The sequence below is a fragment of the Lissotriton vulgaris genome, chromosome 11, assembly GCF_964263255.1.
Source record: "Lissotriton vulgaris chromosome 11, aLisVul1.2, whole genome shotgun sequence".
NCBI lineage: Eukaryota > Metazoa > Chordata > Amphibia > Caudata > Salamandridae > Lissotriton > Lissotriton vulgaris.
This window is the reverse complement of record NC_141699.1, coordinates 1,072,995,764-1,073,022,514: the sequence shown is the minus strand read 5'-3', so window position 1 is coordinate 1,073,022,514 and position 26,751 is coordinate 1,072,995,764. Positions and strand designations below refer to the sequence as shown.

The 26,751-nt window shown below is 45.4% G+C and overlaps 1 protein-coding gene across 1 annotated transcript in view; it reads left to right on the top strand.

The window, feature by feature from the left end:
• Positions 1 to 19,824: 19,824 nt before the first annotated feature.
• Positions 19,825 to 26,751, top strand: part of LOC147684125 (cytochrome P450 2J2-like) — a 75,704-nt gene continuing 68,777 nt past the window's right edge. The window contains exon 1 of the mRNA XM_086944499.1: positions 19,825 to 20,798. Coding sequence (XP_086800625.1) covers positions 20,628 to 20,798 — 171 coding nt within the window. The 5' untranslated portion in view covers positions 19,825 to 20,627. The remainder of the gene's footprint in view (positions 20,799 to 26,751) is intronic.

Here is a 26,751-nt window from a genome sequence, read left to right as displayed (position 1 = left end):
CAAACAAGAAAAGATGGGCAGAATATGACATATTAAAAACATGCAACAAAATCCCCCATCCTCTCTCATGAAAATTGTTAAGAATAATTAGACACTACACCATCAAACAATGTCAAATTGGGATGGAAAAACAACAATAAAACATTTCAAACTAGCAATAACCCTATCCTTTCCCAATAACACAAAAGAAAGAGATGTAGTGAAGGATGCACAGACCCCACAACAAACACCCGAGACCAGAAACAGACAACAAGGGTGAACCAACACTACAAATACACGTGTGCCCCAATATGAACCACATAGAGGGTATTCACAGTGAGGCACAGGGTGACTTACACAGAACAACATGTGATGCGTAGGGTGCCTTACACACAACAGCACCTGAAGCACAGGACGACTTACACAGGACAACACGTGAGGCACAGGACGACTTACACAGGACAACATGTGAGGCGCAGGGCGGCTTACACACAACAATCACGACACAAAAGAATAACCCTCATGAAAGGGTACACTCACCCCGTGTAAGGGTAAAAATGTAAATATGAAATAAAGTGGGACCTAACCCTCATGTAAGGGAATAAAATCAATTCCACAACAATAAATTGTAAATAATGCAGGCTATGTGTAAGCATGGCATAAGAAAACAATTGCTGTGGAGCACACCCACTATAAAATGTTCAAAAAGAAAACATATAAGTTAGAAATTGACCCCTAACTATACTGAAAACACCTACAATACTCAATATGTAAAACTGTAATACTGAAATGACATTTTAACTTAAACGCTGCATTCTGTTTTATTATTAAAAAATCCAAAACAAATGTGAATGATATTCACTAGATGGCAGCCTTGCACAGTAATGAATGAAGAGAAACACGAAGACCAATTTTCCTGTATTTTGATCAATACCACGCTGCAGTTGTGCTCGAGTTAAAAAGTATTCCGATGAGTCTTCCAAGAATTTTTCCCATTGATGCAGAAAAATCTTGCTGTTAGAATTTCCTCCACAATGAAGATTAAACTTGCTCTCTACGCTGGACATGCGCTCCATTGTACCCGAAATTCAACTAAGTTAAATACCTGTTCATGATGTGATACACAAACCTTCTTTTCTTGTCACCACGTCAGTAATAAAGCTCGATAAATCTTTCGCTTTCTTCGAGTATGACCGTGAACTGGGCAAAGCTTAAAGAAGGTGGCAACCACAATATGATGGCACGTTGGATAGGGCCGTGCAGGGTGGTTGGAGGCGAAAGCATGCACCCTAAATCTCTGCAGAGTGAGGCTGAGACGGAGAAAGAATGCAATGTGTCGCCGGCACTCACAGAATCCATCAGCAGGTAGGAGCGCGTGCTGATCATGGCGCACATTAATATTTTAAACTGTAAGAATGACGGTTTAACTGCAATTAGTAACGGGTTGCCAGGGACAAATAAACACAAAGGTGTTACCCCCGAAAATGGGCTCACAGCTGCTGTGGAGTGTTGTTTTATTTATTTATTTCTGGGGAACAGCAAACCAATTAAAAAAAACTAAATTTTCCTCACCACACAAGTTCGCCTCTTGCCGGCTGGACCAGACAGATTTCACAAAACACTCTGAGCAAACAGGTCTGCCAAAGCAAAAAAAATATGGAAGCACAATGTGTAGCGCTTTGTGTTCCTGGGAACACACAGTGATGATGAAAAATAATGTGGCTTGATCACCCACATGTGGCAGAGGTGTGCCACATACACACCAATCCTTTTTTTGACTTCAATGGAGTGTTACAAAGGTGGGCTGTACCAACACCTCCACTCTCTGAAATCTCTTGTAGGAAACGCTGTGGCTGGAACACCAAATCTGGCTGTAGTGACCACTCCTTCAACTCACTGTTCCTTATGCAAAGCAGTATTTCCAAACTGACTGAGTTGTCAAATGTGTTTACTACTTTCCATGCGTACTGAAGACGCCAAACTAGGCATAACCATACCGCTCCTGTGTGGTACATGTGAATACATTCACTGAGTTAGACCATAACTCATATGTTGATCAGCCACAGTTCCCTTGCACAGTGGATATATCCATACAGCAGACTCAAATGGAAGTGGTAGGGTGAAAAACAGTACATTCATACCCTAAGATACAGACCATACCTGTGGTCAAGTCCATGGAGCAAGATCAGGCAGGACACAGGCTGGGGCCGTCCGAAGACAGGACACTGGTGGGGCTGGCTTGCCTTTAACTCCATTCTGCTATATGTATTTTTCTTTCTTTTTTCTTTGTAGTTGCGTTGGTTACAATGGTTTCTTTGTAGTCTCTGGGTTTCTGTTCAATCCATATGTACTCTTGGGTCCAGGTCCGCTCGTCGCCAAAAATATGTTGTACTTTGTATAGGAAGACACTGGTAGCCAGGTTGTAAGTTCTTAAAGTCTTCTTTATTAATCCATGTCAAGTGGTATCAAACAAGGATCAGCCATGTAACAGCTCTTAACCCAGCTCCCATATCTCCTACGCCAGCCCCACCAGGAGCAGCCTGCCTAGCTGCTCAGCCTCTCTCCAACTGTCACCACTCATCCACACAGGCACCCAGGCGTTCCACGCATCACAGTCACACCTACATTCCGTCACCATCTCTCACTCTGGCTGAGTAGCTAGGAGGACCTAGGCTGATACACATATGAATGTAAACCTTAGGATATAACACACTGTTTATTGAGAGGATAAACACATTTTGAACAGGCTAAATGCCATTACTCACACAAAGAGGAGCCAGTAGCTGAAACTGACTCACCCACTGCCCCAGATATATGCTTTGGTGGTCCTCGGTGGTCCTGTTGTCGGTCGAGAATGTTGGCCCAGCAGTGTGTCACTTGCTGCTGGGTGCAGGAGACCCAAGTGTTTTTCTGCATCTCGCAATAAATTCTTCCCCACTACAGCTTGTCTCTCTACCAAGCCATAGCCTTGCAAGCATGCAGCCTTCTGCCAGTGTGAGGGGGGTGTGATGCTGCAAATAAAAGGTAAGTGTAGCCCCCTCCACATTGCTAAAGATGTGGCAGGACGTACGCCTATCGCACCACCGTTACATATAGGGGGTGTGGGACTCAGGAGTGGCAGCGCTTCCTGTCTCAGGCATAGCTGCACGATGGGACAGGTTCAAAAAGTTACAAAACAAAAGAACCAGTTACCAAAAATGTATAATAATTGAATAGGTGGAGTGGGAAAGAAATAATAAGTGAAAATAGTGTTATCTTCTTGCATGCTCATGACGGCTGATGATGGCTGGGGCCGAATCCTGCCCACTTTTGAAATTCACCCGCACAGCGCGAAAATTCACGGCGCATGCAAGGGGTAAAAAAAGGTGGGAGGTGATGCAGAAACAAGTGGACTGGGTGGATGGTGCCTAGGGAGTAGGAAACATGAGGCAATCACTAGGCAGGATCAGGCTGGAGTAAATAAACGCTTGCACAACACAAGGTACCGTTTATGCTGTTTTTGAGCGCAAAATGTCACCATGCCCTCATTTTTATGGCAGAGCTTGTTCAAGATGCATTCCACATAATTACCTGTAATTTTACATACTTCCACATTGTTCCAACAGAATAATTTAACCAATTTCCACACACCTCTTCTGGTAACCCCAGTTTTCTGGTACACAACAACAACACCCCATATTATTGTCCAGCCAGTGCTTTTTCTTTGAATTCATTTATTACACACATGACTACACATCAAATTATACAACTAAATATACAGAAATGACTTTGGTGACACATTCTTGTCACAAATACACCCCTAATGGGTCCTGAACCCAAAAAGCACATTAACCCCCACCTTACCCAGATGCAACACCACAATATAAGGGGTGTCATATTCAATAGAGCAGACCTACTGGCTATGTCAGGGTGTCACATCAGTAGAAGCAGCTACACTTTATAATTAATTTACATAACACCATGGAAGCCAATGAGGCAGCACTAATATGCATTACGTTAATGGTCCATCATTGAAGTCAAAGGGCTAAAACCCACATTCAATAGCTCTGTTGTTAAGCACCAACATTATCAATAAAGCATTCAAGAGAATTACATGTGTCATGAAGTGCTTATATCAGACTGCTACCGCACCCATATGACCACCCACAAGGAGTCAATGCACAGCTGAACCCAGGAGCAAATGCTCCAGCTCTAGGAGTGCTTTAAAAAACAAGGCAAACCTTTCCAGGGTCAGGGATTCAATCCCCTGGGAGACGTATGGTGAATTTGTGAACCATTTATGGGAGGCTTTTACATTTCGCCTGCCTCCAAAACCCTGTTCAAAACCATTGGTGGTGCATCTGTCCATCCTTGGGACTCAATGTGGACAGAATTGAGGTTGTGTGCACTCTCTGCCCCCAGACGTATGCAGGAGGTGGTGAAGGAGGTGCACCAGATCACTCCTTGGGCTCTGGCCTCCCTTGGAGCAGTGTTAGGAGAGTGGTGGCACTCATCTTGGCTTGTTTTGTCTCTGGGCCAGAGTTCTGCTTGGGCAGAGGGCACCCTGCACACCCTCTCCACAAACACAATATCATGTTTGAGTTTGTGCCAACCTCAAGTACTTGACACTGCCCAGGGAAAATCTTTAACATCCTCTGTGAAGGACAAGTGCCTTGTTCTCTGCTGGACCAGGCCTTTTTTGGATCAATCTCCATAATTTTGCACTTGTTATGCTCCTGGTGGACATCCCTAGCACACAGGAGCCTTTTCTTCAGGTCTTCTTGCTCCATGTGCCATAGCTGTCCTCTGCCTGCCTGGTGCTGTTCGTCTGATGTGAAGTATAAAAAATGGCAATGCCTGTGGTACAATTCTTGGAAAATATAACTTAATTTATAGCAAAGACACCACGGATTGTCCTTTCCCGACCTATAATTATGGTCAAGAGTTAAATCACAATTGAATTGAAAAACTTTGTTCCTATATAAGCAAAATACCAAATTAATCACTCTGAAAGAAGTTATCACAGCTATTTATTTGTTGTTGTTCAGCTTATTCTTTTTTCTCTTATTTTTTGAAAACACTTATTTTGGAACACACATATATATATATACAAAACTGTACACAATCACACACAGTCTATACAATACAACCAAAGGTAAGTATTTTTAAAAAAGAACCAATTTGCTGGTCCAAAAAGCCCACAAATATTTCAATAGAAGGAGGTTGACTTATAATTATGTCACAGCATTCCCTATATTTATTTATTTATTTATTTATTTATTTAGTTTATAGAGCGCGACAGATACCCAAAAAGGGCTTCCCGGCGCTAAACAGAAATTTGAACTCGAGGGGCAGAAAGGGTTAGAATGGGAAACCAAAAACGCTCACTGATTAAAAAGCCAGGTTTTGATGGCCTTGCGAAAGTGTGGGTACCTATTTTCAAGACGAAGTGGTTGGGGAAGGGAATTCCAGAGCTTTGGGCCCAGGAAGGAGAAAGACCTGCCTCCCATCCTGGCCCGACGTATTTTGGGGACGCAGAAGAGACCTTGAGAGGCGGATCTCAAGTCTCGGGCAGGCATATAGGTATGCACAAGAGTCAGAAGGTATTTGGGAGCATTGCCCCACTTTATCCTGTGCATGAGGCTGAGAGTCTTAAACTTGACCCTGTTGTCAATTCTTAGCCAGTGAAGTGCCTTTAAGTGACTGGACATACGGTCTCTCCTGTTACATTTACAGAGCAGCCTGGCTGCCGCATTCTGTACCAGCTGTAGACGCCTTGAGACTGTCTGGGATGCCCCCAAGTAGAGGACATTCCCGTAGTCCAGGCGGGAGGTAATTAATGCATTAACAACTGTCTTTTGGGTATCTTCGGGGAGCATCCATATTATTTTTCTGAGCCATCTCAAGATCGTAAAGCAGGTGGCTGAGAGAACGTTCACCTGTGGCTCCATGGTTAGGTCTTTGTCGATGATAAAGCCCAGGTTGCGGACCTGGTGCGATGGAGTTGGCAGGGGGCCCATTTCAGGTGGCCAGTGACTGGAGTTCCAGAGGTTCTGGTCGGGACCTACTATCAGAACCTCCGTTTTACTGCCATTGAGTTTGAGTATATTTTCGTTCATCCAGGATGAAATATTCCTGAGGCCGGTCCGGAGGCGTGAAGGGGTGTCTTGGTTCACATCAGATAGGGAGAATATGATTTGGGAGTCGTCAGCGTATGTGAACATGGTGAGGCCATCAGTTTCAGCAATCTGAGCCAACGGCGCTGCATAAAGGTTGAAAAGCAGGGGGCTTAATACTGATCCCTGTGGGACTCCATGTGGAGAAAAATGGGTCTTGGATGCCGCATTGCTGGAGGAAATTTGGAATGTCCTGAGCGTCAGAAAGGATGCTATCCAATCTAATGCCTTTCCTCTTATGCCCAAGTTGGAGAGGGAAGCGAGCAGGGTGGTATGAGAGATGGTATCAAACGCCGCGCTGAGGTCAAGAAGAATCAGCGCGGCAGAGTGACCCATGTCGACCAAATGTCGAAGATTTTCCACGACTCCAAGTAATGTGGTTTCCGTCGAAAAACCTGCGCGGAAGCCGGATTGGGTGGGGTGTAGAACATTGTTTGCCTCCGTGAACTTGGTGAGATGTTCATGAACGTGTTTTTCCAAAACTTTGGAGAGCGCGGGCAGGAGGGATATCGGGCGAAAATTTGCCAAGATCTAAGGGTCGGACGTTGGTTTCTTAAGGAGGGGGGATACAATGGCATGTTTCCAAGGTGACGGAACCGTAGCTGTAGAGAGAGATAGGTTAAGAATGTGACATAGCACGGCTAGGGAAGAGGTGTCTAGAAGTCTGAGTATGGAAATCGGGAGGGGGTCAGCTGGCGACCCAGATTTAACTTTCCTTAAGATGTTCTGTAAACCTTGGACGTCTATTTCGGGCCAGGAGGTGAGTAATGCGTGGGACGGGTGGGGTTGGGCCATGCTGACATCAGTATGAGGTCCAGGAGTATGCACATATGTAGATTGAGTTTGCTTTTGTGTGGCTATATCTTGATGAATGTTTTCAATCTTAGAAGTAAAGTATATAGCCAATTCCTCACACTCGAGACTGTTAAGGGGGGGAGGTTTGGAAGAAGTGTTTGCACCTGCAAGGTCTTTTACCAAATTGAAAAGAATTTTCGATTTGTTTGCAGCTTCATCTATAGATTTGGTAACATAGTTAGATCTTGCCTTATTGCAGGCTTTATGATAGAGTTTAAGCTCGCTTTTATAGTGCGATCTGGCATCAGGAGAGTAGTCCTTCCTCCACAGGCGTTCTAATCGTTTACATTTGGATTTGAAGGCTTTTAGGTGTTCGTTGTACCATGGAGCGGGGGGGTAGTGAGAGGTAGTTTTTTTTTGAGCTAGGGGCAAGCAGACGTCTAGAGCATCTAGGAGCCATTTATTAATGGTGGTGGCTGCCATTTCGATGTCCCCGGTGTTTAGCGCTTCCACTGGAGCGGTCAGGTTTAGAGTGGACGTGAGGCGGTCGATATCCAGATTTTTCCAGTTTCTTTTTAAGGACTTAATGGTCTTACTGGGAGAGCTAGCAGCTAAGTGGTCTCTCAGATGGAATTTGATTAAAAAATGGTCTGACCAATCTAGGGGCAAGGCCTGCTGGCACTGTAGCTGGGGAAGGCTGGAGAAAATGGGATCCAGAAGGTGACCCTTGTTGTGGGTGGGACCTGAATTCCATAAAATAAGATTCATGGCAGCAAGATCGTGAATTAAATTTGTGGCTGGTTTGTTAGTGGGATCATCAAAATGAATGTTTAGATCTCCTAGAATGGATAGATGGTTATAATTCACTCTTACTGTAGATATCCAGTCCACTAGTTGAGTAGCCCAGGGCAGCGTAGGGCCGGGTGGGCGGTAAATAAGAAGGCCAGTAAAAGTGAAGGTCGGGTGAAGTTGGAGTTTAAAAAGAGCAACCTCGCTGGTGAGGAGAGTAACGGGCTCCAGGGTGCATTGCAGCGTTTTTCTAAAAATTACTGCGATCCCGCCTCCAGTACCGGAGGTTCTGACTTGGTGAATGATGGAATAATTGGACGGTAAGGCTTCGGCGATGTCGGGGCCAGAACTGGCGTGTAGCCACGTCTCGGTAAGAAAAAGGGCATCGAGGGAATTGTCGGATAGGAGGTCAAAGAGGTCTCTTTTATGTTTACAGAGTGATCTGCAGTTAAGACTACCGAGTAGCCAGGAGCTAGTTGTTTTATGTTCTTTGGATCTAGGCCGCTGGCCACATATTTGCGGGGTGTCGAGGTGGAAGTTGCAAGCACGACATGCGATACTGGATTCGCGATGGTTAGATAGTAAGTCGCAATTCTGTTTTGCAGACGGGCGAAGGGACCGTAAAAAATTGGGTGTATAGATGGTTAGTGCACCAGAAACTGAGGGCCCTGGGCCCGTCCGGACGCGGACGGGCGCAGACGGGCTTTCCTTAGGCGCGCCTTCGGCGCGCAAACGGCGCTCCCGCTGCGCTTGTCCGCTGCGCTTCCGGTGGATACACATTTTATCTCCAAAGGGAGGGGGCCGGAAGGGGCGTGGCCTCGGAAAGGGGGCGTGGCCTTCGGGCTCGCCAGCAAGCAATGGCGGCAAAGGACTTTTCCGTCCCGCTGCAGCGCTAAACTCCGCTGCGCGGGTGTCTGGGAGGAGTGGCAGAGGAGAGCCACAGAACAAAGTGCAAATAAAAACAACAGACGTATTGTGACACTCAAAATTTTAAATTAGCAGGTATTTGTCGGCTCCCGGCTTTCCGCCTCAGGAGTTTGTGGTATCTAATGACGCTCGTAGGTCAGCGCCTTAAATACGGCAATCAGGGGGCGTGGCCTCGGAAAGGGGGCGTGGCCTTCGGGCTCGCCAGCAAGCAATGGCGGCAAAGGACTTTTCCGTCCCGCTGCAGCGCTAAACTCCGCTGCGCGGGTGTCTGGGAGGATAGGCAGAGGAGAGCCACAAAACAAAGTGCAAATAAAAACAACAGAAGTAATGTGACACTCAAAATTTAAAATTAGCAGGTGTTTGTTGGCTCCCGGCTTTCCGCCTCAGGAGTTCGTGGTATGGGGTCACCAACAATAAGTATGAAGGAGATACAAAGGGTCCAATCCTTTCTCCCTCCAAATTATACCATGCTCCTTATTTTTAATGTTATGTACTGTATTACGATTGTCTTATGTTGATACCTTTATACATGCAGTCAGCCTTTCTTTTAATTCAGGCCTCTTCAGGACTTTAGGGCAATTCAACCAATTAAATCCTAGGGATTAAAATATATATTGGCTTTATTGTATTATCATAATTAGCTCTGTTAACATATGAGCACACACAACTAAAATAGGAGATTCAGAGTATTAAGTAAGATTCAATAGAATCTAATTTCCTCTAGGTATACGGCAGCATGTTACAAATTAAATCTAACACCCAAAGTGACACGAACCGTGTGGTTCAAGAATTAATAAACCATTAGGAGATTAAACAAATTACAGTTGACTAAACACCAGCCAGCCTCCCTGGTGCAAAACATGAGACTCAGAGTCCCTAGGCTTCTTGAAAGGTACCTGTGTGTCAGTGGAGTCAAGGACCAGTCCATGGAAGTCCCAGGGGAACCATAGAGGGTCCCCAAGCATGTCCATGTCCTTATTTCTACTGTAGAAGGCATAAGGGGGACAGTGCTACTGGCCCTGGAGAGACCCATCCTAATCCTGGGAGTCAGCTGGAGTCAAGACCCAAAGTCTATCCTCGCAGGGTACCAGGTGGCTTCTTCTTCTAGCTGGGCATTCTTAACTGTATTTGCTCCCAGGTCCTGTGTCTTTTCATCTGGCTCTCCCTATTGCCCTTTTTATGGAGGGTCAAAAGTTCTAGAAGTTAGGCACCCCTCTTCAACCACCAACATGTTTTATCATTGCAGACGAGATGGGAGTTCTAGATTCTGGCTCCCAACTCTACCTGCACCGCAGACCTTTTGTAATTTGCACAAAACCAGGATGTGGTCCCAGAGGAGAAAGGGGAATGGGTTAGTAAGAAAGAGGGAGCGTTTGAGATGAGAGGCTTCTTCTCCTTCCATTCAGGCGCTAAACCCTCAATTTGTCTTGGTGTTTTGTAGGAATTTTTCCTGGTGGGGTATCTTATACCATTAGAAAAGGGTTTCAGAAAGCAATTACCCCTTGACACTGATGTTCTCTGCATGTGTGCCGTAATCTCTACTATGTACCTTCGAATTCCCCTTTTCCCACTTTTGATGCGGTTTTCCTCTTGTTCTTATCCTAAATGTTTTCTTAGCTAGTATTTGAAGATTTACATTTTAGTCAACCCCAAATGCCTCACCATTCACTTATCAATGATTTAATTGTCCACCTTTCATAACATGCATATAAGAGTTTCCTTACTCTGAGTAGTAGAGGTTTCTAGTACGACAATTTATGAATATAGAAAATGATCCTTTGATTCACAGAAGCGTTAGTACTTGGTTAGAGCTACTGAGGTTACACAATAAATGATGATGCAATTCTACACATTGTATGACAACAAAAACATTTCACAGAAATTCCTCAAGTATCAGGCTAGTGCAACATATTCATGTCATACATCACATACAATTATGTGAGGCTATTTTTCACATTTGCAACTAACACCTAAAATCTCTTCTTTTGTCTTTTAGGATACCCTACTGCAGTGCTCCACTGTACAAGGTAAGTTCTATATAAATCATGCGCGTTTGTGCAGGTGTGTTACCACTTGTTGCTCAGTTTAGAAGATCTCCTTAAATTAACTTTCCTAGTTTTCTTTCTAGACTTCAAGTCTCCTGGTGTCTTGAGTGTGGTCACGGTTTGATACCGCAAGAGAAGCTCCTGGGTGCACATGACCAAAACGGGACCCTGCCTGGCAAGTATCCAAAACAGCAAGCAGCTTCCAGAAAATGAGCAGACACATCCAAAATGGCTCTTGCTCTCATGAGATTTCAAGATCTTGCAAGAGTTTGAGCTACCTGGTCTTTTAGTCTATCCAAGTTTGGGCTTTGTAGAGCCATGGCTTTATAGCCTTCCAGAGATACTCCATTGTTTTCTTGTTACGCCGGTTTCTTGCTCTCTGGGAGAGGGCATACTTGCAAGGTTCTTGGGGCCATGCGTGGTGACTTGGCAGGCCAGATACACTTGGCTATTCATAGAATGCCACAGCATCACTTCACCCCTTTCCCAAACATCCTACACAGCATTCAGGGACAATCCAATATTGTGACTTAAAGTTGTCTGTGGAAAGAGCTTCCATGAGAGTCTTAGCTCTGCCTTTAGCTAACAAAGCTGCCTGAGCCCTTCCATCAAAGCCTAAAAGTCAAGCCCTTTTTGTGTTGGCTCCAGAGGTTTGGCCCTCCTTCTTTTTTTCTGTGGGTGTGGGCGGCGCCAGCCCAGGTGCAGTGTGACAAGCTAATTAACAGAAGTAGAGTTCCTCCCCACCCCTTCCTTCCCCCCCCCTTGTGTGGGAAGGTGTTTAATCCTTGACCTGGAGAGCAAAGTAATTAACTTGGTCCACTAGAGGCACAAAGCCTGGAATCTTATTATGAACCATGAGGATTATATGCATGATGGGAGGGACTGGTATTGTACATTTAGCATGCATGTTTACCTCTAGATTGGAACCTCCCTGGACCCTGTAGGCCTATGTTGAGGTAAACGATACTTTATTGCAGATTTTACCTATAACATGTGATACAGTGAAAGCACCACAGATGTTCAGTAAGCACTGGAGACCTACACTAGGAATGCCCACTCGCATTATAAGCCTATGCCATATTCGTATCAATCTTTGAAAAGTCTCTTCTGTGATAGTCTACCTGTGTGCAGATTCTGGATACTCAATAGAGATAGTCTCACGCGCAGCACCCGCACATGAACGCATATGCGTGTACTCACTTGTTCATGTGTAATCAGCCTAGAGCTTCATATCCTAGATTTGCAAAAGTGGATTTTTCATAAAGGCAGATCCTGGCAGTTAGCACTCTCAGTCCATTCACCGCAAGTTTATCTATCACAAGCGATTCTCAGGTGGTTCTGACTTGAGGGACCTCTAGTTACAGCTTAAGATACTACAATCTGCATCAGTAAAGTGCTGATTACAGCTCTTGAAGTGCATGAATGTTTTGAATGCCACTTCTTCTTCAAAAACAACTCAACCTATTGGTTTTCCCAATATTTATCTCCTTTTGTGAGTAGCATGTATTTTCCTTCTGTTCAAATTATGTTGTTTTTTAGCCTTGCTATACATTCTCCTACGTTAGAATAGTTATTGTGATTCAGACCAATAGCCTCTCAATTAATTTTAAATAAAGTGCAGATCACTGATCTGTCCTCCTCCCCCCTCATTCTGAATTAAGTATATCGCCCTTTTTTGCTTCTGCCTCTGACAACAATTCTAAAATGGTAAATGTTGCTTTCCAATATAATGTTTGATGCATTTTTCATAAAACAAACAACGTGAATCTTACATGATTCTGGCTGAAGAATGGATTTAAATATAAATGGGCACTTACATTTAAATGGTGTTTAACAATGTGAATGTACACCCTTGATTTGACAGGTTCTCTGGCACGGTCTGTAAACGCTGGAGCAGAGTCCAGATTCTTTTTTCTGCCAGGCCATTTTAATGCACTGTAGTCAGGTCAAATGACAGCAGGGCTGTGATGAAATAGCAAATGTTCCATGGGTGATAAGCTGTTGTGGGATGTAAAAAGACCAACTTTAAAATCTATCCCCACTACTTAACATGTCTCTGGTCACTTCTTCCTAACAAGACCCACAATGAACATGCTTTGTGTCTGAGGAGTACATGTATGTGTAAGTGATCCTTACAGACTTAAATTGACCCACTTGGGCTGTCGGGTTTTGTGGCACAGCCAGCAATCACTGGATGCATGCCTAGAAATTATGCTGTTTGTTGTTCGTACAGGTGCACGCCCTTAGAAGAGGTCAAAGGAAGCTTGGGTAGGTGTGAAATAGCAGTTTTCCTTGTAGCAGTGATAAGCCCGAGTGGTGATAAAAAACTTACTAAACAAGCATTTGCAATGCAATAGGTCTCGCATTAGGAAAGTTTGAGCTATTGGTATTGTAAATGACCAATTTTTTATTTATGTATTGGTTTTGAAAATAGCTAAATTAATATCTTTGTCATTTACAATGCCAATAGTTTTAAGTTTCGCAAATGAGACAGCTATAGCATTTGTAACGCAATATGTGTTGTATTTACATGACTTAGATGTGTTGATATTACAAATAACAATGGCTTGTAATTTTTTAAATAATTAATACGTAAAAAAAGGTTATTGTAAATTATAATGGCAATAGCTTAAACTTTTGTAAATAACTTTTGTGAAGATTATGTTCACTGTATTTTATGATGATGAAAATGCAAGAACAGAAGTGAAATATTAACATCTTTTTGTGACATTTGTAATAAAGCTTGAAACATTGGGAGAACATATTTGAATCAGTCGTTGTTGAATGGTTGCACAGATTGATGCTGTGGTGGCGCTGAGTGATGTTGTGATGGCGACGAGTGATGCTGTGGCATTCAGTGATGCTGTGGTGCCCCTGAGTGATGCTGTGGTGGTGCTGAGTGATACTGTGGTGGTGCTGAGTGATGCTGTGGTGGTGCTGAGTTATGCTGTGGCAACACGATAGATAGATAGAGTGAGTGCGATAAATAGATAGAGGGAGGGTGATAGATAGAGTGAGGGCGATACATAGATAGATAGAGTGAGGGCGATACATAGATAGAGTGAGGGCGATAGATAGACAGAGTGAGGCCGATAGACAGAGTGAGGCCGATAGAGTGAGGGTGATAGACAGAGTCAGGGCGATAGATAGATAGATAGAGTGGTATTGTGTGGAGTGTGTGTTGCATTCAGTAGAGTGTAATTATGTGGTGTGTAATTATGTGGCACTGAGTGGTATTTGGAATGTATGTTGCTTTGAGTGCAGTGTAACTATGTTGCATATACCTATGTGGCACTGAGTGGTATTTGGAGTATTTGTTGCATTGAGTGCTGTGTACTTATGTGGAGTGTAATTATGTGGCACTGAGTGTTATTTGGAGTGTATGTTGCATTGAGTGCTGTGTAATTATGTGGTGTGTAATTATGTGGCACTGAGTCGGATTTGGAGTGTATGTTGCAATGAGTGCAGTGTAATTATGTGGCGTGTAATTATGTGGCACTGTGTGGTATTTCGAGTGTATGTTGCATTGAGTGCAGTGTAATTATGTGGTGTGTAATTATGTGGCACTGTTGGTATTTGGAGTGTATGCTGCATTGAGTGCAGTGTAATTATGTGGTGTGTATTTATGTGGCACTGAGGTATTTGGAATGTATGTTCCATTGAGTGCAGTGTAAATATGTGGCGTGTAATTATGTGGCACTGAGTGGTATTTGGAGTGTATGTTGCATTGAGTGCTGTGCAATAATGTGGCGTGTAATTATGTGGCACTGAGTGGGATTTGGAGTGTATGTTGCATTGAGTGCAGTGTAATTATGTGGCATGTAATTATGTGGCACTGTGTGGTATTTCGAGTGTATGTTGCATTGAGTGCAGTGTAATTATGTGGCGTGTAATTATGTGGCACTGTTGGTATTTGGAGTGTATGTTGCATTGAGTACAGTGTAATTCTGTGGCGTGTATTTATGTGGCACTGAGAGGTATTTAGAATGTATGTTCCATTGAGTGCAGTGTAATTATGTGGTGTGTAATTATGTGGCACTGAGTGGGATTTGGAGTGTATGTTGCATTGAGTGCAGTGTAATTATGTGGCGTGTAATTATGTGGCACTGAGTGGTATTTGGAGTGTATGTTGCATTGAGTGCTGTGTAATTATGTGGTGTGTAATTTTGTGGCACTGAGTGTGATTTGGAGTGTATGTTGCATTGAGTCCTGTGTAATTATGTGGCACTGAGTGTTATTTGGAGTGTATGTTGCATTGAGTGCTGTGCAATTATGTGGCGTGTTATTATGTGGCACTGAGTGGGATTTGCAGTGTATTTTGCATTGAGTGCAGTGTAATTATGTGGCGTGCACTTATGTGGCACTGAGTGGGATTTGGAGTGTATGTTGCATTGAGTGCAGTGTAATTATGTGGCGTGTAATTATGTGGCACTGAGTGGGATTTGGAGTGTATGTTGCATTGAGTGCTGTGTAATTATGTGTAGTGTAATTATGTGGCACTGAGTGGGATTTGGAGTGTATGTTGCATTGAGTGCTGTGTAATTATGTGGCATGTAATTATGTGGCACTGAGTGGGTTTTGGAGTGTATGTTGCATTGAGTGCAGTGTAATTATGTGGTGTGTAATTATGTGGCACTGTTTGGTATTTGGAGCGTATGTTCCATTGAGTGCAGTGTAATTATGTGGCACTGAGTGGTATTTGGAGTGTATGCTGCATTGAGTGCTGTGTAATTATGTGGCGCGTAATTATGTGGCACTGAGTGGGATTTCGAGTGTACATGTAGATTTTATTTTCATCATTACCATATGAACGCGAGAGTATTTAAACACTGTATCAACCTTGTCAGTAGAGATGGGCACACAAATCATTGCAGCTGTTGTAGTTAGCCACACAACACACTTATTTTCTTTGTTCTATGTTGCATTGAGTGCTGTGTAATTATGTGGCGTGTAATTATGTGTCACTGAGTGGGTTTTGGAGTGTATGTTGCATCGAGTGCAGTGTAATTATGTGGCGTGTAATTATGTGGCACTGTGTGGTATTTGGAGTGTATGTTGCATTGAGTGCAGTGTAATTATGTGGCACTGAGTGGTATTTGGAGTGTATGTTCCATTGAGTGCAGTGTAATTATGTGGCGTGTAATTATGTGGCACTGAATGGTATTTGGAGTGTAGGTTGCATTGAGTGCTGTGTAATTATGTGGCGTGTAATTATGTGACACTGAGTGGGATTTGGAGTGTACATGTAGATTTTATTTTCATCATTACCATATGCACTTGAGAGTATTTAAACACTGTATCAACCTTGTCAGTAGAGATGGGCACACAAATCATTGCAGCTGTTGTAGTTAGCCACTCAACACACTTATTTTCTTCAGCTCTTTCTTGCTGCTCTGACCAACAATGAGTTATGTTATACAGGGGTCGACAATGTCGCAGACAATCGCGATGAAACAAAAACAATAAAAATAAATATTGCCAAAAAATACTCTATATGTGCTTTTATTCGAATTGCATCAGAGATAGGTTTCATGTGCACATGAAACAGAGAGGTTGGATCAAGAAATGCACGTGCATGTGGCTTAATGGCGAGAGCGGTCGACTTTGAAGCTGGCTCACCGTGTTCAAGTCTGGTGGGAGGCTCAAGCATCCTCTAATACTGGGCAAATCTCCCCGTACATAAAAATGAATATGTCCGTTTGTGAGTTAGCGCTATATAAAACTGAAAAAAATCAATCGAATATCAAAAGGTTTAAAATAACAAGAGACTCGGAAGTAGGACAACAAAATGGCAGCATTACCATAGTTCATGGAGGTATTAGCACAGCGCTACAGTAATAACACTCACCAACGTAGGACAGATGTAACAGCCACTCAACGTAGGACAGATGTAACACGCAGCTTCAGAGACATTGCTGTGTTTAATTAAATCTAAAAGTCAACAGATCCACATCAAAAGTAACAAGCATTGAGCATTGGCCATGAAAGAGACACAGCCTCGCGGCCGTGAAAGTGAAAGCACGGCCATGGGCAGCAACGGCAGGGGTGAATTAAGGGGGGCGGGGAACAGGAGAGCGGCGTTCCTTTGAAGTCGGTGGGAGGGAAGTGCTGGTGAAGCGTCGCGCTTCAAGAGCCTGGTGGGGGGGGCCGGGGAGCCAGCGAGTGGGAGGGAGGAAAGGAGCATATGGGGATGGGGTGTGAGTGAGGGGGAGCAGAAGCCTTTGATGGTGGTGTGCGAAGCCAAGCGCTCGCCTGGGGAAGCTTCATGCTCCAGCAAACAACATGCTGTAGGAAATCTGGCTGGTTCAAGAGACTTTGGTTCAGATGTAACAGGTTTCGAGTTATTAAAAATACTCGACCTAAAAACAAGTCGGGTGGGGGCGGGGGAGTGAGCGAGTGGGAGGGAAGCGCAGGCGCAGCGTCATGCTTCTAGAGCCTGGTGGGGGGCGGGATGCGAGCGAGTGGGAGGGAACGGGCCATGCGCGCGCTGGAGAAGCATCATGGTTGAGCATTCCTTTGAAGTGTGAAGCTCTCGGCATTGCTGTGGCGGGTCTGATGCAACAATGGAGGCAGCTTGGGGAGCAAACGGCAAGCGCTTGCATGGGTACATGCACTCAGCGTAATCCGCCTGGTTCAGCTTTCCTGTTTCCACCTCTATATGTCTCGAAATCTGCAATGCGCAAGCGCATTGGCAGAGGTCGAGACGTAACAAGAGGCAGGCCTGGGGGCAGAGCATTGACTCCTGGCAGGCCTCCGAAGACCCGCCCGCCGCCTCGATGCACCCACGGGAGCTGGCGGGCCTTGCCGCTGAAGCAGGTCGGTCGGATTCCACCCACCCTCTCCGCCCCCCTCCAGCCCTTCCTGTCACTAATGCCTCGCTCTTTCTCTCCAAAGGGCACGTTCCCAACGAGAAGATCGCGACCTGGCTGGAGGACTGCAGGTTAAGCCCCGACTTTGCAAACTTTCTGCTGCGCAACCCTTACGCACCAGTGTATGGGGACAGACATCCTTCCATCAGCAAAAAAAAAGCAAGCATTGGCATAGCCAATAGGTCTCGCCTTTGGGACCTTATAAGTGTTTAGCCATGCAACAGATGATGTTGTTGCACCAAGGATATTGCGCTGGATAACTAAACACTTATAAGGTCCCAAAGGCGAGATCTATTGGCTATGCCAATGCTTGTTTTGCTTTGAAGTGCTTTCGCCGCTGCACTTCACTGCACTCAGATTACCTGGTGTAGCTTTTACTTGGCCTGTGCCTCCTGCCTCACAGACGCCCACCCTCACACTCATCACTGGCTGTCAATTTTCCCTCCAGTGAAATAATATATTGCATAAGTGTAGTATAGTGTATGCAGCTCATGTGCAGCTTGTAATCTGTGCCTGAGCTTCACCGCATACCTCGGGCCATGTTTATCTTGAAAGCGGCTCGTGCTGTATTTATAACTATGTTTTATAGCGCATGCTGCCAACTAACTAATTGCCTCTTGGCACATTACTGACACCTAGTCAGTCCTATTAGCCGAAGGTTATCAATTTTAGGACTCATTTGCTGTCCTTCTGACCAAACATATGAACTTCAGAATGCACGCACGCTTCCTAGGTAGCTGGTCTGCTCACCATTTGTGGCTATGATTCTTTTGGGGGTGTCAGGAGGAGGCATAGCTACTAGCCCTCTTTACCACCATCTGTTTGTGGTAACCTTGTGGGTAGGTTGCTTATTAGCAGGCCATGCTGTTGCAAGAGAAGATGGCAGAGGTGAGGGTGAGACTGCAAGTGTCTGCCTACTTAGGCACCGAATGCCATTAAAAGTACAGTAGCTAATAAGGGCAATTTAATCTGCTTCTCGGCACACCAGGATGTGACATTGTGCTGCGTTACCTTCTTTCCCAGCATGCCATCTCCCCCTGGCCCCCATTGATACCGGGGGTCCCGCCCCCTAGCTTACCAGCTTCAGATGGGCGGCACAGAGGGGTACGCAGAGGCAGATGTGTTTGTTTGCCGGAGACAATCTCGTGCGGCTGCAGATGGCACTGCCTGGCAGCGGGCTTTGCTCCCTGACACCAGGGGCGGCCTTAGGCATGTGCAAGCTGTGCACCTGCACAGGGCACCAAACCCCAGAGGCCACCACGCCAATATATATCCTTAAAATAATAATCCTCTGAGGATGGATATATATTTTTACGGCGGCCCCTGGCAGGGATTTGGCAGCCTCTGGCTCTGTTCCACTTCCAAACACCCTGACCCCCCCCCCTCTTCACTGGCCACGTGCTCTGCCCCGCCCAGACCCCCTCTTCCGGGCCCCCTACCTACGCTCCCTGCCCAGGGCAGCCATGAGCCTAGAGCCGCCCCTGCTGACACACCGTCACACTCCGAGTAGTGCTGGCAGGGAGGGGCCCGTCCCATCCTCTTTAAACATGCAGCGCTTCTTTTCTAATTTTTTTTTTTTAAGTGGAAAGGAAACTAGAATACTGGCTGACTCGAACAGGGCTCATGTGGTCGGCCTACTCAAAGGTATTTGGACAGGGTGGTTTCCAGCTACGTCGCACACTGTGCTATGGTTTGGCATTTTGCAGTAACTGTTTTCAAGTACGGTGGGGACCCTCGCAGCACTATGTGCCTCGCTTTCCACAGGTATAGGTTGGGTGCTGCAAACTCCTGCCAAGTTCTTTGACTTGGGAATGTAACATTTAGAAATATCACGCCCCTCAGTTATCTGTTTGTCTACTGCAGAAGAGGTTAACTTCCAGTTATTTACATATCACTTAATATTACAACATTTAACCTGTTTCTAAGCTTTTCTAAGTTTCACAGATAAAGAAACCGAGGCGGAGGGAGTGACTTTCTCAGGATCTCTGCCGTTTGAGTCACTCTTGTGGGCGAGGGCCCGGGGGAGAGATACCCCATTTTTTTTTTAAATGACACCTGTCATGTGATAGAAATTTGGGTTCAACTTGTGAATGTTTAAAGACAATAATAATAATACAAGCATGTAGTGTCGTGTGCGGCCGAATTCGGGTTGTGAAGCATGATTGGAAACTTCCACTCGCTAGCAGGTGCTTGCAGCCGATTGGCTGAACCTGTTTCACACTAGAGCACCTGAGGCTTCAAATCCGCCCGTCGGGAAGGCCCTGCTGAGAAGAGAGCAGTAGACTGGTGTACGAGGAACATTGGACCGTAGTTGTGTGCTCCCTTTATGCATTTTATATTCCTTAGTTTAGAAAACCACCGCATGCAGCTTTTCTGAATTGATATTTCATTATTACAGAGCGGTTTTCGAAGTTAAGTGGATGGAAACGGAGCGCGCGCGTGCGCATTAAAAAAACGAAAGTGAGTTGTGCACATGGGTGTGTTCACGAGCGCGTACACAGGCCCCAATCTGCGCGTGCCCCGTTTGATCACTTGGCAGGTAAGACGGAAGTAACAATACGTCTTTCTACGAAACCCAAAAAAACGAACTAGATCAAAGGTCGTCAGCTAGAAACACACACAACGCGCAGTGGCCAAGGAGAGAAGAGACGGTGCTGTTGACCGTGAGAGCCGGAGAGAGCTGCACAGGATAAGGAAACACACTGGAGATGACCGACATCGAGGCTGGAGATAAAGGAAAACAGGCGGCATAGAAATACGACTTCAAGGAAGTCGAGGCAAGAAAAAGAAAGAAGGTGGAATAGGGGAAGAGATGCGTTAAGAACAAGAAAGGAGAACGTTATTGAGAATGTTCAGGACAGAGAAAGACGTACAATAGAGTAGAGCAAAACAAAAAGATAAAGCTACACAGAAAGAGGGAGAGTGAAACCCACAGGAATATAAATACAGGAACAGTGAACGAGAAATAAAGGACACTTGGCTAGAGAGAAGGGCAGTGTGTGGTTCAAACATAGAAGTAAAGGTCCATTCTACAGAAGAACATCTGGGACCGAAGACAAGCGTCCACCATGCTGCTACTCACTCAGCTGATAATTGGTCTGTTCTTTACTGTCCTCCTTGCACATTACCTCAAGCTTCAGTGGTTGAGGAGAAGATACCCCCCTGGACCGACCCCGCTGCCCATCATCGGCAACCTGTGGACTCTGAAATTTGTGATTCACCACGAGACTCTCATGCAGGTACCGTAGACCTGGTTGCAATGTGGTTGTTTCTTCTGATGAGTGTTGCGCACACACATACGCACAGGCACCCTCTCATACTCTCACATACACACACACACACACACACTCTCTAATGCTTGAATACAAGAAACATTTGAAGGGTTGTCCCTGGTACAGAATCTTTGTTGCCCTGTCTATCACAGTGCCACACACCTGAGTTTGTCTCTGACCATGCACGGTGGGAGAGTATCACCACTTGAATCTACTTTTTACTTCCTCCTCTTTTGTCACTTATCATTCTCAAGCTGGGTCACTCACCTTTTCTTAAACCTGTCACTCACTGTGAATAGCAACAAAACACTTGCACACACATGCATAAACACACATTTCCAGTTTTACTGGGTTTGGTAAATCTGAAAATGAATGCCATTGGAGTTGTGTGCGAACACCCACGCCACGCCTCTGTTGCACAGAGTAATGAAACGCAGCAATTTGTGCTGCATTGCATTGCTACAGATTTATGAAGCCTTTCAAATTCACATAAAGTGGCTTTGCATGGCTTCATAAATCTGATTTAGTGGTTTCCGTCACACGTGTACCATGTTGAATGGTGCAAGCAGGATGCAAACCTCTCATTATTATGCTTCCTGGTTTGCGTAGGAAAGTGCCTCTTTTGGACATGGTTAGCCCCCACGTTTTGCCTGGAAAATGATGTAATTTCGACTGGAGGTGCACAAGGTCCCTGCCAACCAGGTCCCCCATGCCAGAAGCTCTTTCCGTAAACTGTACCTTTTTCTTTCCCAATTGGTACAACTTCATAACCCCTTGTAAGGCACTAGTAAATTGTACCCCTAGTACCGAGGGCACTGGCACTGAAGAGGGCCCCCCAGGGTAGCAGCAGTAATTGTGCCACCCTAGGGTCCCCTCACCAAGGCCATGCACACTACCATTGCAGACTGTGTGCCTTGGTGCAGACAAAACCGAAGAGTCGACATGACATACATCCCTGTGTGCCGATGCCAGCGCGTTCAGAGGTTGAGAACAAAGCAGAGGTGTTCATACCTTTCCCTGGTCAGGAAGAGCCACCTGTGATGGGAGACTTTAAAGAGGAACCTGGTCTCCCCTGATAAAAAGATCAAGCTCCCCCTCTTGTTCTCACCCCTTTTAGCATGAGGACAGATGGGAAAAACAAGAAAGGATAGGAGGTGTGCACCCCCCTCTGCCAACTTCACCACTCATGTGCTGGAGGCAAGGTGAAGCACATTTTTCAGTGCCCACCATCTTGAAGATGGTGGAACCTCTCCAGTTAGGGGATAGGGCTATGTCCCCCTCCAATAGGAGGTGGGCATAATAGAGGGTGTAAACACCCCAAGTAAGGGGCCCATTGGCCACTTCTTGTCACTCCCTTGTAAATGCCCCTACATTTAGTATTTAGGTGGTATCTCCAGACCCTGAAGCTTAGATTCCACAGACACAAGAAGAAGACAACCAAAGAAACGCTGTTGGACTGAGAACTGCTGACCTCGTGGTGGATTTTGGGTCCAAACTTCTGCCTGCCACGATATAGCAAGACATTCTCCATCCTCCAGCTTGTCTCATCACTGTGGGGTCTCCACAAACCCCAGAGGGTCATCAGCACTTCGCAAATCGCTAAAGCACTCCTTCAAGTAGAGAAGTGTGGCTCAATGGTTAGAGCGGCAGACCCTGATGCAGTAGTCTGGCCGGGACCAGGGTTCAATTCCCGCCTCGGCGGGTCTCGGGCTCAATTTCCTCGTACCTGATAATTCTCTCTTCGGTGCCTATTCTGATCATGAGTCCACTCTGCACCTCTGGGCAATAGCTTGCTTAATCTCTACAACGGCCCCAACAACGCTGAGGATGCCTGACTTAACCTTGGGGGTGCCCAGGAGAGGTCTCCTCGCAGGGAAAGGCTAGGAAGGGTTCCTCTGTGGTATTCGTACAAGCGCCGAGAGGCCTACGGGTAGTCGTGCGCTATACAAGTGCGTAATCATTTCATCATCATCATTTCATTTCATTTCATTTCAAGTTAGGGGTACTATCTCCCTCCAGCTGCAGACACCAAAAACAGCAAAGTCCAGTCCAGTGTCGTACAGCTCCTCAGCCCAATCGGCGTCTCCAATGCCATCAGAAGGTATGCCTGCTCTGAAGGATTAGCTTGGCCTCTGCACCAAGCCTTGAAGCACCAGGGCCCATCGGAGCTGCAAGTCACCAATACCCGGGATAACGTACCCCCTGCTGCAAAAAGTTCAGGCGGACTCCAACTTTACAGTGAGTTAGCACCCGACGAGGGCTCTGTAAACCCACCTTAGCAGTGCTCCAAGGTGCCAGCCCCTGAACACCAGGTTCAACTTTGTGCCGCTTTGCCCAGCTGCCCACCTACACTGAACCCAGCACGCCCGGCCGGGACATCTTCAAACCAACTGTGCTGCAAGGCCCCAGAGCCCTTGCAACTTCTACTTTCTCTTGAGAGCCCTCGGACTTGCCTGCACGCCCCCCTTTACTTTTGTTTTACAGATGGCTCCTGGCTTCGTAGCACTTGAGCTACAAAGTCCTCTTTTCCTTGTTTCCTGAGAAACCTGGGATGCTCCAGAGAACTTGGCCTTGGCACTTTGAACCTTGGTCCTGAACCCTCTGATTTCCAAAAGGGTAACCACACAATAACTGTCCTGGATTTCTTTTTACAATTGCCTTTTTTCTTCCATGAGAAATGTATTGTGAGTAATTGCGCACAACTTTGATTCTTGCATATTATTGTGATTTATCGTATTTATCTAAATATATATAAAAAGAGCACCATTTTTCTAAATTGGTCTCAACCTTGAGTGTGTGTATCATTTATTGCCTCAATGAGTACAGCAAATGCTTAGCACTACCCTCTAATAAGCCTAACTGCTCGGCCACACTCCCACAAAATCGAGCATTAGTATTATCTACTCTTGCCTCTGTAAACCAATAAGGGTCTCTTCGCCCTCTCTGCCCAGTGTACCCTATTGTGGTGCACTATTTAGAGAGGTTGGTTTCCTACAGTTTGGCTTACTGTGAGGCAGATGCCTGCACTGTCGGCGCATCGCTCTGAGCACACTCATTCAGCCAGCTTCAGTGGGCACCCAAGTTTGCATGACTAGGCGTACCTTTTTACATCCCTTTATTTCCCATATGAGAGGTTCTGCAGCACAGACTTAAGGGGATCACTGGGATTCACTGTCACAGGACGCCACTTGCTTAAGCCCTGCATTATGAGGTCAGCCACTACCGTCACTTCCTGTGTTAACTCCCCAAAACATAAAAGGGCATATTTATGAAGTTAGTCGTGCAGGGCAGCCCAGCAAGTCACCTTCCTGCACTGTCCTACGTCACTGGGAAAGGGCAGGAATGCGCTGTATTTATTCAATACCACAAATTCCTGTCATTTGCCCTTGTGCTGGCACCGTTCTGGCAGTCTAGTGCCAACTCAGGACCCCATGCATCAGGGTGCAATAGTGCCTGTCTTGTAGGCAGGACAGCTTTTGTGCAGGAAGGGCACCTTCATGCAAAAATCCTGAGAGGCTTTTACTCTTTCTATGTTTGCTGCAGAATGCAGCACACGCACAAAGAGGAAAAAACGAGGAGAAATAAAGATATTTCTTCTTGTTACGCCTCACCTGTGGAGGCATAAGATTTTGGTGCATTCCTGGGTTTATGAGTCCTTGTAAATCTAGGAATGTGTCAAAAACCATGGGAGGTGTATGGGCACAACCACACACAACTTATGGAACAACTCCCTTGTGCAGTGTAAGGCAATGCAGTGATTTGCGCTGCGTTGCCTTTCTCGGATTTTATTTTTAGTTCCCTTTTTTTATTATACAATAGTGATGGTACAGTGGCGGGCCACAAAGCCACATAGTAGTATTGTACATTGATAAAGGCAAATACGCATACACACATCTTAAATCTTGATTCAAGACAACATTAAATAGTCAGAAGATCATTGTCCATGTCACCTGTCCACAGTTCAACTGAGAGAGATATACATAGTTCACCTTGTGATGTATTCCATTTCGCCCACTTCGCAGGACAACCTCTATGCTTGAATACATCTTTTTCAGCAATCGTAGCATTATCCATGTCGTTGGCCCATTTTGAAATCTTAGTCAAATCTCTGATTCCCCACCCCTGAGCTATATTCCTCTTAGCAAGGACTAACCCTATAGACACCCATGTGCGTTCTGTTTGAGTCAAGTCTGTGGCTTCCCACACATTCAGTAAGCCGAGTCGTAGGGAGTGGTTAATGGCCTTCCCACTGACCCTTGCTAGTGTAGAGACAATTTTCACCCAATAAGGCTGGAGTAGTGGACACTCCCATATCATGTGGTAGAAGGTACCCTCAGCTGCACACCCTCTAAGGCACCCAGGATCCGGCCGACATCCCATCTTAACCAATACGTGTGCCGATAGATATGTTCTGTGCAATACTTTAATTTGAATGAGACGTAGTCACATTGGAATGGCAACAACCCTGGGGAGGAGAGGGCTTCCTGCCAGTCGTCAGCCTCTAGATATCCCAGGTCTGTTTCCCACAGTTGTCAAAGGCGTATCAATGGGTCAGGTTTATTGTGTATTAGAACATTGGAATGTTGGGAGCTCCATTGCAGACAATGGAGTGCTCCCTGCTTCTACGGGCCGGTAAAGGCCCGCAGAGCAACATTCCAATGTTCGACAAAGGCTTCTCGAAGCTCGAGGGGATTTATATCCCCTCGAGCTTCGAGAACCCTTTGTTTAATTTGTTAGAATATTCTGCCCTCTAGTGGCAGAATGTTCTAATAGCCTTATAGTTCTTCGATGCATGGCTATACCGGCAATTAAAGTCCCGCTGTCTCGTTAAAGTCCCTCACCCTTCGGCTCGGGCCTTTAACGGTTCCGCAGGCCTTTAATAGCCGGTATCGCCCGCTACGGCGGGCTATAAGGCTATATTAATTTACGATAGGTAAGCGAAATCTCGTTACATTTTAGGGGGTCTGTCAGGAGTCAGTCTTCCAGCGGGGAGGTCTCCGGTAAAGCCCCACCGCCGGCAATGACAGTGGTGAGTGTGTGTCGCATTTGGAGGTAACGGAATGCCTCCGTTCTCCAGATTTTTGAAGCCATTCAAAGCTACTCAAAGTGGCTTTGTATGGCTTCATAAAATCTGACTTAGTTGCTTGTGTCGCGCATATATCACTTTGTGTGGTGAAAACGCGACGCAAGCCTCTCATAACTATGCCCCAAAAATGCTTTTATGGTGATCTATCTTCACTTTTTACTTGAAGAACACCTCGTCAGAGACTGTAATGTCGAGGCTTCCCGAAATGCCCTTGGCCCATGCAGATTCGTTAATTTTCATATTGATGCATTTTATATAACTGACATCCTAATTATTTTCTTAGAATAATTTATGGCTGAGCATTTCTTACAATGAAATATGCAAGTGAAGGTGACTACATTTTGAGCACTCTAAAGTAGTAACCTTTTTTTCTATTGTGTAGAGTAATTTATGTATTTATGTATGTAGACTGGAGTTGGATCAGTAAATTATACTGCTCCTAAGTCCAGTGCCCTCCAACCCAAATCGTTGTAACGACTTGCGTTGTAAAAAACACGACTTGCGTTGTAAAAAACGCAATGTAATGTACCACAATGTAAATGTATGCGTTGTAACTCATACTCAACGTTTATTTTTACTATTTACTAGTACCCTAATCCCCTGGTCTGCACGGGGTCTCTCTCATTTGATTACTAATGCATTGTAACTCATACATCCTTACACATATCAATCTACTGTTTTGACTCTGGATGTTCAAACTGACGCGTTTACCCACTCCTTCCCTCTCACGTTCAACCTGACTGATAAATGTATTTTTAGCCTAAAGACAACCATTGTACATAAAGTTGTCTTGTTTAAATATCGGAATATAATGAGCCGGCATTATCTTTTGCT